Source organism: Microtus oregoni, unplaced genomic scaffold (assembly GCF_018167655.1).
Source record: "Microtus oregoni isolate MIOR12 unplaced genomic scaffold, Mior012 000005F_ref0000423, whole genome shotgun sequence".
Classification (NCBI taxonomy): domain Eukaryota; kingdom Metazoa; phylum Chordata; class Mammalia; order Rodentia; family Cricetidae; genus Microtus; species Microtus oregoni.
In genome coordinates, this window is record NW_024543064.1 from 34,231,449 (window position 1) to 34,248,499 (window position 17,051).

At 44.2% G+C, this 17,051-nt stretch overlaps 1 protein-coding gene across 1 annotated transcript in view; it reads right to left on the bottom strand.

Moving 5' to 3' along the window:
• Positions 1 to 17,051, bottom strand: part of Eif2b3 (eukaryotic translation initiation factor 2B subunit gamma) — a 62,568-nt gene that overhangs the window by 12,811 nt on the left and 32,706 nt on the right. Inside the window, exons 6-10 of the mRNA XM_041652196.1 lie at positions 11,974 to 12,063; positions 5,964 to 6,091; positions 4,419 to 4,609; positions 2,025 to 2,102; positions 576 to 724 (exon numbers count right to left, since the gene is read on the bottom strand). Coding sequence (XP_041508130.1) covers positions 576 to 724; positions 2,025 to 2,102; positions 4,419 to 4,609; positions 5,964 to 6,091; positions 11,974 to 12,063 — 636 coding nt within the window. The remainder of the gene's footprint in view (positions 1 to 575; positions 725 to 2,024; positions 2,103 to 4,418; positions 4,610 to 5,963; positions 6,092 to 11,973; positions 12,064 to 17,051) is intronic.

Below are 17,051 nucleotides of genomic sequence, written 5' to 3' on the forward strand. Positions count from 1 at the left end.
TGATCCTCCTGCTTCATACCCAATTTATGTGGTGCCAGGATTAAACCCAGGGGCCTTGTGCATCTATGCTAGACAAGCACCCAATCAACTATATCCCTAGCCCCAGACTTTGGACTTTTAAGGGGCTGAAGCAGGATGCTTATGGGTAGACTAGACTGAGCTACATACAAGGTCTAGGCCAGCCTCGGGAGAGAAGCCTGCCCTTAAAGCATAGCATGGCTTTTATGTCCACTCCCTGTATGCCGCTGCCTCCAGGCAGCTTTGGGGTATTAAGGCAGGGGAAGTGACACTTCATCGGCACAATGTCACTGCAGCACCACAAAGAGCTCACTACTGCGGTCACCTTCATGAAACAGGACCCCAGGGAAGAGAAGGCAGCTTCTCATAGGAGTGTATGGTTCTACGAGAAGAGGGTACTAGAGTTCACGTCATTATGGAAGCAAAACCAAACTTCAAAGGTGCTAAGCTTCTTCCTTCCTGTCCCCAGTGTGAGCCCTTTGTTGGGTTGGGTGAATCCACCAAAGCTCTTGGGGTACCAGAAGCCTTGCCTCACGCAGGCACAGAGGGAGACATACCCTTCTTCCACGATGACAGAGTTCATGAGAAGGCAATTGGTAATGGTCACTTTATCTTGTATGACACAGGATGAGCCAATGACTGAGCGCTTAATAGATGACTTCTCTCCAACCTGTGTATCCGGCCCAATGAGGCTGTCAGCTGCAACCTGCAAAAGACAAACAGAGATCTTGCCATCCGTCTCAACTATCTGTAATTCACCCCCATCTTTGGGGCTGGCATCTATGGACCCTTCCAGAGAAATAACTTAGGGGAGTGATTAGTATTTCGCAAGACTCAAAGACCAAACAGTTTTTCTAACACCAGCTCCATCTAACACTGAAGAACAGGCCCTTCTCTTCCAAGAAAAACAAAACAAGACCAACAAATCAGACATATGTGTGCACTTACATATTTGTATACTTAGCCCAGACTGGCCTTTGGCTTTTCAGTTTATTTAATTTTTTTTTTAAGACAGGGTTTCTCTGTGTAGCTTTGAAGCCTGTCCTGGAACTCTTTCTGTAGACCAGGCTGGCCTCAAACTCACAGAGAGCTGCCTGCCTCTGCTTCCCAAGTGCTAGCCTTAAAGGAGTGCACCACTCAGAGGCCCCCAGCCAACTTTTCTTCGAGACAGGGTTTCTCTGTAGCTTTGTAGCCTGTCCTGGAACTTGTAGCTCTTGTAGACCAGGCTGGCCTTGATTTCAGAGATCTGCCTGCTTCTGCCTCCTGCGTACTGGGATTAAAGGTGTGCGCTGCCACTGGCTTAGCTCCCTTTCTCCTTTTTATTGCTTTTGGAGACAAGTTCTTACTATGAAACCCTAAACTTGCATCCAACTTGCTATTCATCTCAGGCTGGCTTAGAACTCACATTCTTCCTGCATCAGTCTTCTGGATGCCATGGCTGCAGCTGTGTACCACAACATCTGGCTTCAGGACTCTTCATATTTGTGAAATACAGGAGATTGGATCCAGAGATTCATAAATGCTGAGCAAGTGCTCTACCACTAAACTATATGCCAAAGCAAGTTCCAAGCGGCCAGAGACAGGGTCTTACTCTTTCCCAGGCTAGCCCTGCATGTTCTGTAGCTCAGCAGACTTTGAACTTGTGATCTTCCCACTTAAGCTGCTCCAGTGCTGAGATTATAGATGTACCACCACATCTGCTAGGAAGTCTCTTATATTTTTTTCTGTGTGTGTACACATGGGCATGCTATGATGTGTGTGGAAGTCAGAGAGGAATGCTTTAAGTGTCATTTTTCCCCTTTCAGCACGGGAGTTCCCGGACTGTACCAAGGTTGTCAGGTTAGCAGCGCAGAGCTTTACCCGCTGAGCCATCTCTCCAGCCTGATGAAGTCTTCTTGAGTGAGACCCTACTACTACCAAGATGGAGATGGGACTCCCCTTGTACTAATGGGGTCCCAGTGCCCCTCAGAAGGTTGCACCTGTGCTCTGCTTACGCCAACACTTACCAGGTGTCTGTTGGCAATCTGGGCTGATGGGTGGATCATTGACTCCTCTGGACAAAGCTCAGACAGCAATTTGGGTACCTTGAGGAAATAAGTTTCGTAGGTAAAGAGGTGGAAACACCTAACCAACACTTTAGGTAGAACTCAACGCCCAGGCAGGGATGGGGTTCTCCGCCAGTTGTGTCAGATAAGAGAGCAGAGAAGCTGCTAGGCTTCCCAGGACAGGACAGCGTATGCAGCAGCCTCACTAAGGCCTAGACATTCTTCTGACATTTCATGGGAAAGGAGGTCAAATGGGGCACAGAACACCACGAATCCCGCTCAGAATAATTCTGGGTTCTTTTCCTTGTCTCCTGGGTTACTGTGGCCATGCATGTACCACATGAGAAGAGGAGCAACGTTAGACAAACTCTACAATCAGGACTGACCCAAAGAAAGAGTCCATGTCCCTCCAAAGGAAACGAGAAAAAGAAGTTTATATTATTCTTGCCTGAAAAGCAGGTTGAAGGTACAAAGTGATTTGGTCATAACCTACTTGGAAGGAAGAGAATGCATGTATCTGTGATTCTCCAGCATGGACAACACAGGGCAGCTGTACAAACCATTGTAGGTGGTGGCCATGCTAGCTGGGCGAGGTCTTGTTAGCACTGGCTACAGTACCATGAGTCTTCTTTTATGACACTCCAGTCACGGCCCTGTGTGCCTATCTGCTGCACCATCAGAGGGTGTCTTTCCAGCCTCAGCCTGTTTATAAACCTGCTTCTGGACCTGAGTAAGAGTGGGGAACACTGTGTTTTCTTATAGTTCTCTGGTTTGGGGTTCCCCAGGATTCATAACCAATCCACATTGAAGGCAACTTAATATCTGGGGCTGAGGTTATGTCTACCAGCTAGTACGAGTCTTTTGTTGTTATTATTTGAGACAGGGTCTCTGTATGTAGCCCTGGCTGTCCTGCAATGCACTATGTAGATCATGCTGGCCTCCAACTCACAGAAATCCTATCTTGTCTCCCGAATGCTGGGATCAAAGCTGTGCAACCACTGCCCTGCCTACTAAGAGTCTTCAAGATTCATGAACCAGAGAAATCTCAGTTTTCAATAATATTTTTATTATTATTATCTACATCTTATCTTACCTCCCAGTGACAGTTTTCAGAGTTCTACTAGGAACAATGCCAGTAGTTAATCTTTCGCTGTTGTTTCTCAAGACAGGGTAGCCCTGGCTGTCCAGGAACTCACTCTGCAGACCAGGCTGGGCTCGAACTCCAGAGATCTGTCTGCCTGCCTCTGCCTCTAGTGAGCTGGGATTAAAGATGTCCCACCACTGCCCTATTTAGTAGTTAATCTTTTTATTATCTCATTTCAACTAACTTTGCCTATTTTTACCTCAGCGCTTCACTCCTCCCCAATTTCATTTGCTGGTCTCAATATTCCTTCCTCCTGTGCTTCTAAGACTATGAAGAAACCTCCACATCTTTAGCCTTTTCTCTCCATGCTTTCACTGATGTGTTTCAGACAATTCTCCATAGACACTCCTATCTCGAGTCATCTGGTCACTCAATTTTCTTTCTCTCTTCCTCCCCCCCCCTTTTATATTTTTAAAATTCAGTTTACCTTAAACACCACTAACAAAAATACAAGCAAGAAATCCCTACAGGGTTTCATGCAGCCCAGTTGGGTCTTGAATTCAGTATGTAGCCAAGGATGTCCTTGAAATTCTAGTCTTTTTGCCTCTGTCTCCTGATGCTGGGAGTATGGGCACCACACCAGCTGATGCAGTACTGGGGAGCGAGCTCGGGGATTCCTGTGTGCTATCAATGGGGCTACATTCCCAGCTGTTTTTTTTGCTTTCTTGAGGAAGTTTCCTTTGTTGTTTTACTTCATTAAACTATGTGACTATACAATATTTATCTATTTTATTACCCCCCACCCCCGACCCAGACAGGTCTTGCTATGCTACCCAAGCAGGCTTTCAACACAAAATCTTCCTGTTTCTGTCTCCCAAGTACTGGAGTTACAGGTGTGAGCAAACATGGCTAGCCTGGAATTTGCTACAGGGTAGCCTCCACTTTGCACATCTCACTGCTGAGAGCTGGGGTTATTGGAATATACCATCATGCTTGGCTTTGTCTGCTTACTTAGAAGTAGTTATTATACAAATGTTCACCCTGAAAAACAGGAGAGCTGCTGCAGCCACAGCTCAGAAGCTAATCTCCCTAGAGATCTTAGCGCTTCCTTGAACTCACCGACTTCCTGTCTTTGGATTTTCCCCTGACAATTCAAGTCTTGCTGATCTTTAGGAGTGAAGACTGTGAATGTTACCATTTCCCTAATGAGAATAGTAAGAGAAAGCATGGTCTAGTTTGAGGGCAGGAAGACCCTGAGCCCATCCTCTCACCTGCCTGTTGGCTTCCATGTAGAGCCCCAGGGTGCTCACTCGAGAGCAGAGTCCCTCTTTCATGATGTGGACATAGCAGCGCACCTGTGAGCTAGAAAAATCTTCCCACTTGTCTCCTCGAAAGGCATTCCAGCAGGCATGATATGGAGCCAAAGTCAGAGTGTTGTCATTTTTTATAAAACTGTAAATATCTTCAGAGCAAACATCCAGAGTAAATAAAAAAGAGAAAGATGGCATGGGGACACAGATTGATTGACAGCCTGCCTTGCTATGTAGATTGGGCCGGCCTGGAACTCACAGACCCCCTGCCTCCGTCTCTGCCTCCTGAGATACAGTCAGGTCTTAGAAGCAGGTGTGGCTAATATTCCTTCCTACTCTCCTTGAAACTCATCACTAAGTCTGGACCCCAAGGAACCCACCACAGCTGAAAGACCAAGTCAACTAAAACAGGCAATGGATTTTCTTATATGCTTGAAATACGGTAAGCACTATAAAATGTTATAAGCACTAAACTAATATTTAAGAAGTCCTAAAAACTGGTCTACAAGAGCTAGTTCCAGGACAGGCTCCAAAACCACAGAGAAACCCTGTCTCGAAAAACCAAAAAAAAAAAAAAAAAAAAAAAAAAGAAGTCCTAAAAAGAAGGTTGGCTGGCATTGTGATGCTCACCTTTAAACCTAGCACCCAGGAGCCAGAGGCAGGTGAACCTCTCTCAGTTCAGCCCAGCCAAGGCTACATAATAAGACATAACACATAGTCTCAAAACAACAATAAATCAAAGCTTTCAAGCAAACCAAACGCCTAAAAACAATAATTAAGCATCACTAAGGAAAATGATAACCTCTGTAAATCATGAAAGCACACAGCATGTATGCAGGTGATCACAGCATTTGGAGTCACAGTAACTATTCTAGTTTTCTTTTTTCTTTCTAATTCTTTTTTGTTGTTTTTTTGAGATAGGGGTTCTCTGTGTAGCCTTGGCTGTCCTCGAACTCACAGAGATCTGCCTGCCTTTTCCTCCTGAGTGCTGGGATCAAAGGCGTGCATCACCACAGTCCAGTATAATGAATCTTAGATGTTGGAGCCAGTCTGTGGCTGCAGCCACCATGCCACTCTGTCATCACTCTGTGTGATGGGGCAGGACACAGGGCTCTGAGGGCAATCAAGGCATTCCATCTCGACAGTCTGGCTGGCCTCTGGTTGTACTTGTTTGCTTCATCACCTTCCCTCACTGACAGAGGTGGTAGGTCTAACTTGAAGAACCAGGAAGCTGAGATGCGGTAAGGAAAATCTGAAGACCTATGGTTTAGTGGGGAGCATAGTCAAAAAGGATGGACCAAATAATGGGTCTGGAGGCTTGATCAGCCCAGCCTGGAAGAGTTCAGGAACCAACTGTGTGATCAAGCGCACCCAGAGTAAGGCCACCTAGCCCATTTTGTCCTGTAAACTAGACGCTGGCTGTTTTAAGTGAACATCTTGGGATGCCATTCTCTCCCAAGGTTCTTCGACCCCTGTTCATCTCACTGCACCAAACCAAACACCAACCTAAAGACTTCAGCTCCTTTTTCTTTAGATCCTCTTCTTTGTCTTCCTGCCTCTGTTGTGAGGAAGTTGAGGAAAACTGTTTTCTTACTAGGTATGGAATCAGTTCACTTCGGATGGAAGTGATTGACCTAGAAAGAAAGAGTGGCCAAATGTGAGAATTTTGTATCCTTCTGGGTCAGAAATTATTTGTACTCAAGGAAAAGCCAAAGATCTGGATTTCCTTTAAAGGTTAAGACAGAAGTGGGAAAAAAAATATAAGAATCCCTTTTCTTGGTCCTTCCACAAAGTCCCAGCTTCATGGTATGTATATGTATGTACATCCTTACACATACATGCAGTATATAACATGGTGCTCTGATTCCTCATTAGCAACCATCCACGAGAAAGCAGGCTATTCTGTTTGTGGGCATGTAAGATGTATGTGTGCACACATGTCTCTGTGGGTGCATAAGTGCATGTATACAGAGGCCAGGGGTGGCTGTCAAGTGCCTTCCTCTATCAATTTCCACCTCTCACTGACCCTGGGTTCACTGATTTAGCTAGGCTTGATGCCCAGTGAGTTTCAGAAAGACATCTGTCTTTGTTTCCCCATCATTGGGGCTACAGCTACTGCTGCAACTAGCTTAAATCACTTTTTTAAAAAAAATTCCAATTTATTTTATGTGTACGGGTATTTTGTCTGCACATATGTCTGTGGAGGCCAGAAGAGGGCATTAGATCCTTTGGAAATGGAGTTACAGATGTTTGTGAGCTGCCATGTGGTTGCTAAGAGTAAGCCCTGGTCCTCAGGAAGAGCAAGTGCTGTCAAACAATCTTGCCAGAAAACACCACCCACCCTTCCTTTCTTCCTTTTCTTTCTTGTGACAGGATCTCTCTGTGTAGCTCTGGCTGTCCAGGAGCTCACAGAGATCAGCCTGCTTCTGCTTCCTGAGTGCTGAGACTAAAGGTGTGCGCCACCATGCCTGCCGCCCCCCTTTAAATTTATTTTTTCATGTATAGGAGTGTTTTGCCTGCATATGTGTGCATACCACATGTGTGCCTGGTACAGGCAGAGTTCAATGTCCAGACGATGAGATAGAAGGCCTTTATTTTTTTGTTACATAGAGACAGTGTCTTAATGGCTCAGGCTGGCCTCTAACTGTCCACCCAAGGACAACCTTGAATTCTTGATCCTCATGCCTTTACCTTGTAAGGGCTAGGATTACAGGCGTTACTGTCATGGCTGGCTCTGTGGAGATGTTGTTGTGAGACAAAGTCTTACATGTAGCCCAGGCTGGCATAGAATTTAGGATTTGCTTGCCTCCGTCTCCTTACTGCTGGGATTGTGAGCACAAGCCACAATGTCTGTTATATATTTATTTCATCCTGGGGGTTGAACCCAGGGCTTTGGACACACTAATTAAGTACTCAGCTTTTGAATTATAATGATTATAATTATAATGACATATCATTAGATCTTTTCATTTTTGGGACAAGGTCTAACATTGTAATCTAGGAGGTCTTGAACTAGTGGCCAATCCTCCTCCCTCAGCTTTCTAAAAGGCAGGAATTAAAGGCATGGGCCACCAAACCTAGCCTCTCTGCAAATTTAGAATTCATTCCTATCCCTAAGTAGTTCCTAAAAAACATCATATCCCACTGAGCGAAGGTGGTGCACGCCTTTAATCCCAGCACTCGGGAGGCAGAGGCAGGCAGATCTTCGTGAGTTTGAGGCCAGCCTGGTCTACAGAGCAAGTTCCAGGACTGGCTCCAAAGCTATTGAGAAATCCTATCTCTAAAAACCAAAAAAAGAAAAGTTAAATTCCATCTACTCAAAAGGGCAGGTCTCCAAATATTGTAGCAGTTGTACTTACTAATGGTTGCTAAAGAATTCCCACAAAGTTAACTTCAACCTACTGTAATATCTCAGCTGAGACTGACACCGAGGGCAGAGGTAACTCATGCAGAGAATGACTCCTAGAAAGGAGCAGCGAGTAGCTGGCCAGAGCTGACACGCTTCTTCATTTGCCCTTTGTGGGTCCCAGGAAGCAACTTCTTTCTGATGGCATCACAGGATGTCAGGGGCTGCAGAGATGCTCACCTGCCTGCTTGAATTCCATGCCCAGGACATACACAGCAGAGAGAATCAACTCCTGCCAAGTTGTTGTCAGACTTTTCCACATACATATCAGGGTATGAATGCCCAAAATAGGACTCTCTCACTCTCTTACCCTTCCTCTCTCTCAGTAAGTAAGTAAAAAAATAAATGTAAAAAAAAAAAAGATGATAGAAAAAAAAAAAAAAAGAACAGCTATGAAGAAGTCCCCTGGGGGGGGGGGGGGAGGAGATGATAGGTTGTTGGGTCTAATGAATCTTTAATGGGGGAAGAAAGGACTTGATATTTGGTATAGCGGATATGCTTTTTAAATTAACATTATTTGTTAGCTTATCTACAATGTGTGCCTCCTGTGCCTGCATGTGTGAGTGTGTATGCATATACCACACTGCTGTGTAAGGAAATTAGAGGACAGACTTTGCAAGCAGGCTCTTTCCTTCTACCGTGTGGATTCTGGGGACTGAACTCAGCTTTGGGGGCATCCAGTATGCTTTTAACTTTTATTGAATAAAGAAAATGAAAACAGGTGGGTGAGAGTGCAGGTTTTTATATCATTGATTAATTTATTTAGTATTTATCACACATGTTTTATATGTCAGTTGCTGTGCTGGGCTTTGGTAAATGCCGTTTCTAATACCTAAAGGAATTATTAGTAGGGTGGGCCGAAGACAGGGAAAGGGAGAAAGAGCAGGTCAAACAGGCGGGGGAGCAGACTGTGAACGTGTCTAAGCAGTTATAATACTCTGAGAGACGAGGCACGAGGGAGGGGTGTGAACAGCACCGCAACCCTCGCTGCTGATGTCAGTACCCATTCTCTACCAGGGGCCCCACTAAGACACAGGACCACACACATGTGCCGTAAGGAAGAAGGCAAGAGAGAAGCAGAGGCTGAGGGAGGGAAGGGAAATTATGAACCCTGGAGCTACACAGTACATGGTCTTATGTTATTTTTAAAGGATCAAATCAAATATCTTTGAACATTTCTGTGTAAGCTAGGAGTCCCTGTATCGAATTTCAATGGGATTTTTTTCTCTTGGTCCTTTGATGGAGATTAAAAATTTCCATATGAATACAAGAATGAAACAGCAGAACACTTATTCTTAGCTTTTTTTTTTTTGGTCTGTTTTCAATACCAATGCGGATAGCAAATATTCCTTGGTCCCTTCCCTTGGAGAACAAGTCAGTTCTTTTGAAGGGACAAAGCACAGACAGCTGGAGGACGTTTAGGGCCTTCATGGAGCAAACAGAATTGGCAGCGGGCAAGCAGACAAGTCTTGGCACACGGTCCTTATCAGCACTCAGGGAAGTGATTCGAAAAGACATGAAGCCGTCCTGCCAGGTCGCAGCCCCTTCTGCTGGCGCTCAACGTCAGACGTATTCCCATACAGTGCAGCTGACCTAGCCGGAGAGGTTGCCCATAGCTGTGCTAAGAACTGGAACAACGCAAGGCTATTGTGAACCATTGTGGCACACAACATCTTGACATTAGGCCTAAAATGAAGCTACCAGCTGAGTAGCTGGATACAATACTCCAAAGTACCTTCAGGCTGCAGGAATATACCACTGTACCAGGGTGGACTACCTGTTTCAAGATTTATAACTTCCTGTTCAGTGTTTAGTGCCGTGTGTATATCATTTTTGTTTGTTCTTTTGTTGTTGTTTTGAGACAAGGTCTCCTGCCCCTTAGCCTAGGCTGGCCTGAATTTGCAATCCCTCGCGTCTCCACCTCCCAGGTGCTTAACTTACAGGCACGAGTCACCAAACCCAGCTAGATACACTTTATATCGAAATTTACTTTTACTATGTGCACTTTGACTCTAGCAACTCTGGGAGATGTGGGCAGATGGGGACGGGAACAGATGTGGTTTGGGCTGAGGATCCGGATCGACGTCAGAGCGGACTGCAGAGGAGAAGCCCCAGCTGGCAGCCCTGGCAGTCACAGTCATCACAGATGGCAGCTTGTCCTCAGAGCACACACCACTCTATTACATTTGTCAGGGCTGCAGCAGCAAACTGACGTGTCCAGATGAGCTACAGATGAGCTGCAGCAACAAAGATAAGGCTGGCTTTGTTGTAAAATTGCCTGTACACCCTGGATCTAAAAGCCACAATTCTATTTGACAGTATTTAGAAAGCATTCCTTCTTTTTAAGCCAGTGATGGCGCACATCTTTAAGCCCAGCATTCTGGGAGGTAGAGGCAGGCGGATCTCTGTGAGTTCAAGGCCGGCCTGATCTACAGAGTGAGTTTCAGCACAGGCTACACAGAGAAACCCTGTCTTGAAACAATACAAAAAACAAAAAACAAACAAACAAAAATACTGGCTGCTCTTCCAAAGGACCCAAGTTTGATCTGAACATCTATATGGCAGCTTACAACAGTCTCTGTAACTCCAGGCTCAGGGGATTGCCGACACCCTATTTTGGTCTCCATGGGTACCAGACACTCATGTGAAGCACTGGGCTTAGTTCTTTTTCCTTTATTTCATATATATCCTGGCCCATCAGCCAAAGAGATAGATTTTTGTTTTGTTTTGTTTTTTGGTGCTAATGGGGCCTGAACCCAGGGACTTGTGCACACTATGAAAGTGCCCTACTTCTGAAGAGCATCATATTCCCAGTCCTATTTTTACTTATTATTGTAAGTTGCTAAGGCTGGTGTTGAACTTACTGTATAGCTCTTGTAGGTTTGAACTTGTGATCTTGCTGAGCATCCTGAGCAGTACAGGCCTGCCTTGCTATGTCCAACTCAGAGCTAGAATTTAAGCTAAAATTCTTTGGCCAAACTCTCTGGGGGAGTTTGGCTGCTGTAGTGACTGCTTTTCAGTTACCAGCACTGTTCAAGGCAGGAACTTATCCACAAGCCACCAACGGAATTAGCCTCCTAGTCATTGCACCATTAAGTCTTTTCCTATCTACTCTTCTTAGAATTCCAGCTGTATTTCTAATCAGCGTGTAACCAAGGACGACCCTGAGCTTCTGACCCTCCTGTCTCCACCTGCCAAGTGCTGGGATCACAGGTCTGCACCACCACACGCAGCTTATTTAAAGTTTTATTTAAAAATTCTGCTGGCTTATTTGCAAATCCCCAAAATATAATCAGGGTTTCTTTGGTATAAGCAAAGTAACAGTATGTAGATAATCTGATTTATTTCTAAAACAGAAATGAAAACCAGCTGTGATCTTTGTATAAACTGTTATCTGACATTAAGAAGACTTTGGGCAAAGCATTTACATGGGATACACAAGGCCCTAGGTTCCAATCCAAGCACTGCAAACAAAGAAAGAGTTTGAACCCTATCGTGGAAAACCAAAATCACAAGGTAGTTTGTTAGTTAAAAACTATACCTCATGGGTCAGGCAAGGTGACAAACACCTTTAATCCCAGCACTCAGGAGGCAGAAACAGGCAGATCTCTTTTATTTTGAGGTGATCCTGGTCTACACAGCCAGTTACAGGCTAGCCAGGACTATATAGTAAGACCCTGTCTCAAAAACAAAAACAAAGCTGGGGGTGGAGCACACCTTTAATCCCAGCACTTGAGAGGCAGAGGCAGATGGATCTGAGTTTGAGGTCAGCCTGGTCTACAGAGCGAGTTTTAGGGCAGTCAGGACTATGCAGAGAAACCCTGCATGACTGAGGGTTTAAGTAAGCATACTACTCTTGCAGCCAACCTGCATTCAGTTCCCAGTACCAATGTCAGGCGTCTCACAATGCCCTGGGATTCCACCACCAGAGGATCTGATGCTTCTGGCCTCTAAGAACATCTGTAATCACGCACACCCACACACATACATATAAACAAAGGTAAAACTAATAACAAAAAAACCCTATACTTGTTAAAAAACTGTAGGTTTAGAATTGCAAAACTAAAAAGTTTGAGAAACAGAATGCTCAAAATCTGTAGGCCTTCTTACCTATTTTCCATTAAGAAATCCACAACATATTTCTTCAAGCAGTAGAGATGGGCATCCACGAGGCCCGTATGGAAATGTATTCTCGGGTGCCTGTAGGAAGAACAGGAAAGAACAGGTTCATAATCAGATAATACAGATTAACGTTAGTCTAGTCTATCATCAGGTCCTGGGCTCCAGAAGAGGCGGAAGGGTCAGAGTAATGATGCCTACGCCCCAGCCTGGGGAGACCAGCATGGTGGGTGCTAGCATTTTTGTTCTAAAAAAATTGTTTTTTAGGCTTACTTATTTTATTTTTTGCTTCCATGTATGTAAGTGTACTATGTGTGTGCCTGGTACCCTCCGTGTGCAGAAAGACTGTGTAGGACGGTGTATTACAGTGTTGTACCCTCACTGGTGCCCTGTGTGCAGAAAGACTGTGAAGGACGGTGTATTACAGTGTTGTACCCTCACTGGTATCCTTCGTGTGCAGAAAGACTGTGAAGGACGGTGTATTACAGTGTTGTACCCTCACTGGTACCCTCCGTGTGCAGAAAGACTGTGAAGGACGGGTGTATTACAGTGTTGTACCCTCACTGGTGCCCTGTGTGCAGAAAGACTGTGAAGGACGGGTGTATTACAGTGTTGTACCCTCACTGGCAGTTTCATCTTCCACACTTATCTACAGTCTGATAATATTAAATGAAAACTTCCAAGAATCAAAAAATTGTAATTTTAGAAACACACATGTGGTGAAATCTGGTCCCACCTATTAGCCATCTTAGTTATCAGATTCTCTGTCTAGCAACACAGGACTTACGTTCCAGTAGCCTTTAGTTTATAGTGGCACCAACGCACAAAGGTAGTGAAGCTGAAAACTTGGATCTGCTCAAGGGAAGCCATAAAGTAGTTTCTTTAAGTTATGCCAAACATGGTGGCACATGCCTGGTGTGGGACAATTGTATTCTGTCAATCATGTTTTAAATAAGCACTGATCGGCCAGTAGCCAGGCAGGAAGTATAGGTGGGACAACCAGACAGGAAGTATAGGCGGGTCAATGAGAACAGGAGAATTCTGGGAAGAGGGACGCTCCCTCTGCAGTCCTGTCCAGACATGGAAGAAGCAAGATGTGACTACGACGCTGAAAAAGGTACTGAGCCACGTGGTTAACACAGATAAGAATAATGGGCTAATATAAGTTACAATAGTTAATAAGAAGCCTGAGCTAATAGGAAAACCAGTTTATGATTAATGTAGACTTTTGTGTGATTTTCTTTGGGACTTAACAATTGTGGGAACTGGGCAGGACAGAAACCCTGACAACACATGCCCTTACTTCCAGCACTCAGAGGCAGAGGTAGGTGGATCTCTGTATGGCCAATACTAGCCTGCTCTACACAGTAAGTTCTAGACTAGTTAGGGTTACATAGTGAAACATTGCCTTTAAATTTTTTTATTTTAAAAAGTGAAGTTAGGGCTGGAGAGATGGCTCAGAGGTTAAGAACACTGGCTGTTCTTCCAGAGGTCCTAAATTCAATTCCCAGAAACCATATGGTGGCTCACAACCATCTATAATGATATCTGGTGCCCTCTTCTGGCGAGTAGGCATACATGCAGACAGAACTCTGTATACATAATAAATAAATTAATCTAAAAAACAACAACAAAAAAAGATGAAGTTATGCTGAGAGGTGGTGGTGCATGTCTTTAATCCCAGCACTTGGGAGGCAAAGGCAGGCAGATCTCTGAGTTCGAGGCCATCCTGGTCTACACAGCAAAACCCTGCCTGAAAAAAAAAAAAACCAAAAAACAAATAGCAACAACAACAACAACAACAAAAAACCCCATACATTACCACCAGAGATAAAGAGTCAACAGATAAAATGTTGAGAGACCTCAGGGTTGTTCTGACACCTTTATTTCTAACTCTAGTTCTAATAGCCACACATAGACATACATTTATACACACTAATAAATAAATAAAAATTAGAATAAGAAAGGAATGTGGACGTCAGAGAATCCTGAGCAGCTCTCCTAGCTGTGTGGTAGGGCTGCAGTGCTGGGTGTGTAGTTGTCGGAATAATGACTGGAGGGGTAAGGACAGCGGTTGACCGAAGCCTGAGGAACTTGTGCTTTATCCTAGAAACAGTGCATTCACAGCTGTGAGGAGGGAAGCCTAGAGACTGTGGGGAAGCAGTGGAGCACGGGATAAAAGGCCGAAGTGAAGGGAGGTGATCCCTCAACTACAGACACCACAGAAACAAAACTAGGGGAATCTGAGTGACGGTGAGCGTGCAGGCAGAGTGGATGCTGGGAAATCAGGAAGTCAGAATTGCTCGCTGGGATCTCCCAAGAAGGCGCAGCAGCGGTGTCTTTTATTAGAGATTGATGTCTGAAAATAGTTGCTGGGAGGAATAGAAGGCTGGTCTGAGACAGCAAGACTGTAGCATGGTTTTGAGAGTTCAATTAAGATCGAAACTATAGATTTATAATGGTGCAAATTTACACCAATACAAAATAGTCCCCTTGAAAAACTTAAAATCTGTGAAGTAGTTGACAAAACAGATGTATAAAGTTTAGAAGTTGAGGGTTGGGCTAGGGATACAGCTCAGTGGTAGAGAGCTTGCCTCTATGCACAAGGCCCCGGGTTTATGTCCCAGCTTACAGGGCAATGGGAAGGGTGGGGATGGAAGCTTATTGCCCAGCTTGATGACCTGAGCTTGAACCTTAGAACTGAAATGGTGTTAGGAGAGAACTAATCCCACACGCTGTCCTCGGACCTCCACATGTGCATCACGGCACAATACAAAATATGAACACATATTTCTCATATGTATATGAAGTACATAGAAAAAATGAAAATTGAAAGCTGTACAGGTGGATAGAATAAAAGAACAAGTAAGGATGGGGGGAGCGTGAAAGCATATGACGTAGACTGGATGAAGAAGGAAGAGAGAGGATGGACAGTAGAGTAAGGCAGGTGCAGAGAAGAGAGGAGGAGAACAGAAAAGGAGAGGAGACGATGGAGAAGAGGAAGAAAGGAGAAGGGGAGAGACAAAATAAATAGGAAAATAATCCTGGATGAAGACGAAACAGACATTAAGCACTATGTATTCTGAAAACTCATTAATATGGGAGTGAAGGTTTTTGTTTGTTTTTAACTCAAAGCTGCAAACTCACAAAGAAAAAGACCAGGAGAAGGGACAACTATAAATTTTGGAAGCTGGGCAATAGAAGAATAGTGGTAACAAATTTAGTACATTCAAGAAAACAGAACTTTAAAAAGAAAGCTAAGAGCCAGGCATGGTGGCACATACCTTTAATCCCAAGCACTCAGGAGGCCGAGGCAGATGGATTTCTGTGAGTTCGAGGCTAGCCTGGTTTACAAAGGGTGTTCCAGGAGTCAGGGCTATACGGAGAAACCCCCTTTCTTGAAAAAAGCTAAAACCAACCCACCCCCCCACCCCCCGCCAAAAAAAGCAAGCCAAGAACAAGCTGATTTGTACTGCTGAAGACTCACGATTGGAATTGGCAAGATGACGCTTCCTCACACAGGCAGACAGCTGGAAGATTTCCCTAGCTCTCTGCAGCCTATATAGCTATGTCTAAAGACACAAGCTTTCTCATAGGCAAGTTTCTTTATAGAACTGAAAAAAAAATATGGAAAAGTAAGAACAAAAGTTCAGTGCTTTGAATTTAGCTGCTTCTTCTTCTTCTTCTTCTTCTTCTCCTCCTCCTCCTCCTCCTCCTCTTCTTCTTCATTTTTTTTTTTGAGATAGGGTCTTTTTTATGTAACCCTGGCTATCCTATGTAGAATGGCCCCGGACTCAGAGATCTGCCTGCCTCTGCCCCCAGAGCACTGGGATTAAAGGGGCTACCACAACTGGCAGATTTTGGCATAGAAAGCAGTCCTTCTATGTCACCTCTCCTTATCATAAAATGAGAGATTATTTTAGGAATTAGGGCTGGTTAAATATCAGTTGGGACACTAAATTAGATAAATTCATGACTTTCCATACACAAAGCAACTGAAGTTTAAGCCATTTTTTTTAATATCATTAGTCCCAAAATAGATTTGGCCATGTTCTATGCAGTCTTGACAAATGTCCTTATCTCCCGAGATACAAATGCCTAAACCTTCCAAGATGAACTTGTGAACATTTTATTTCATTTAAAAAGAAATCTTTAAAAGCTTGTTTTTAGATGTTTATTACCCTTCCAGGAAAAAACAAAAAACCACCCTTGACCCTTTGACTAGAATTTAAAAGCGAACCACATAGCATTGTGGGAAGAGGATCATGATTTTCTTATTAAGTGTTTGGCACAAATACTTTACAGTTTTGAATTATTAAAAACACATGCTTGTCAGAAATAAAACAGGATTTTTTGTTTGTTTGGTTTTTTTTCAAGACAGACAGAGTTTCTCTGTGTAGCCCAGGCTGTCCTAGAACTCAGAGATCCGCCTTCCTCTGTCTCCAGAGTGCTGGGACTAAAAGTGTGTGCCACCACTGTCTGGCTGTACAATAGGAATTCTTTAAAGAATCACTAAACTGCATTCAGCTGAGGAAACCGTTTTTCTGTAGCCTTTACCTTTCTAAGTTCCCTTTATTGTTTTGCTGGAGTTTGAGGAGTCAGCATATCTTTATATTAAACCTAGAATTCCCTATGTAGATAACCATGCTGGCCTTGGACAGATCCACCTGCCTGCCTCAAGGGAAAGCTGGCATTCCTTAGGGTCTAGATGATTGGCCAGCTGCCCTTTAGACAGCATGCTAAGAGGGGAACAGGAGGCTGTGAAAGAGACAGGTACAGAATTTACATAAAGCACGGGAGAGAGGGCCCTGTGGGTAAAGGTACTTGCTGTGACTGCCCAACGGCCTGAGTACGATCCCTAGACCCACATAAGGTTAAGAGAGAACGGACACAACAAACTGTCCTCTGACCTCACATGGATGCCAAGACACTTGTGCCAAAGCCTACACATCATATCCACACGGACACATACACAACATGATAATAATAAAATAAAAAAGAATTTACATTAAAAATAAAGGATTATAATAAAGATAACATGCCCTATCACTAAACTTTGGCTATTGAAC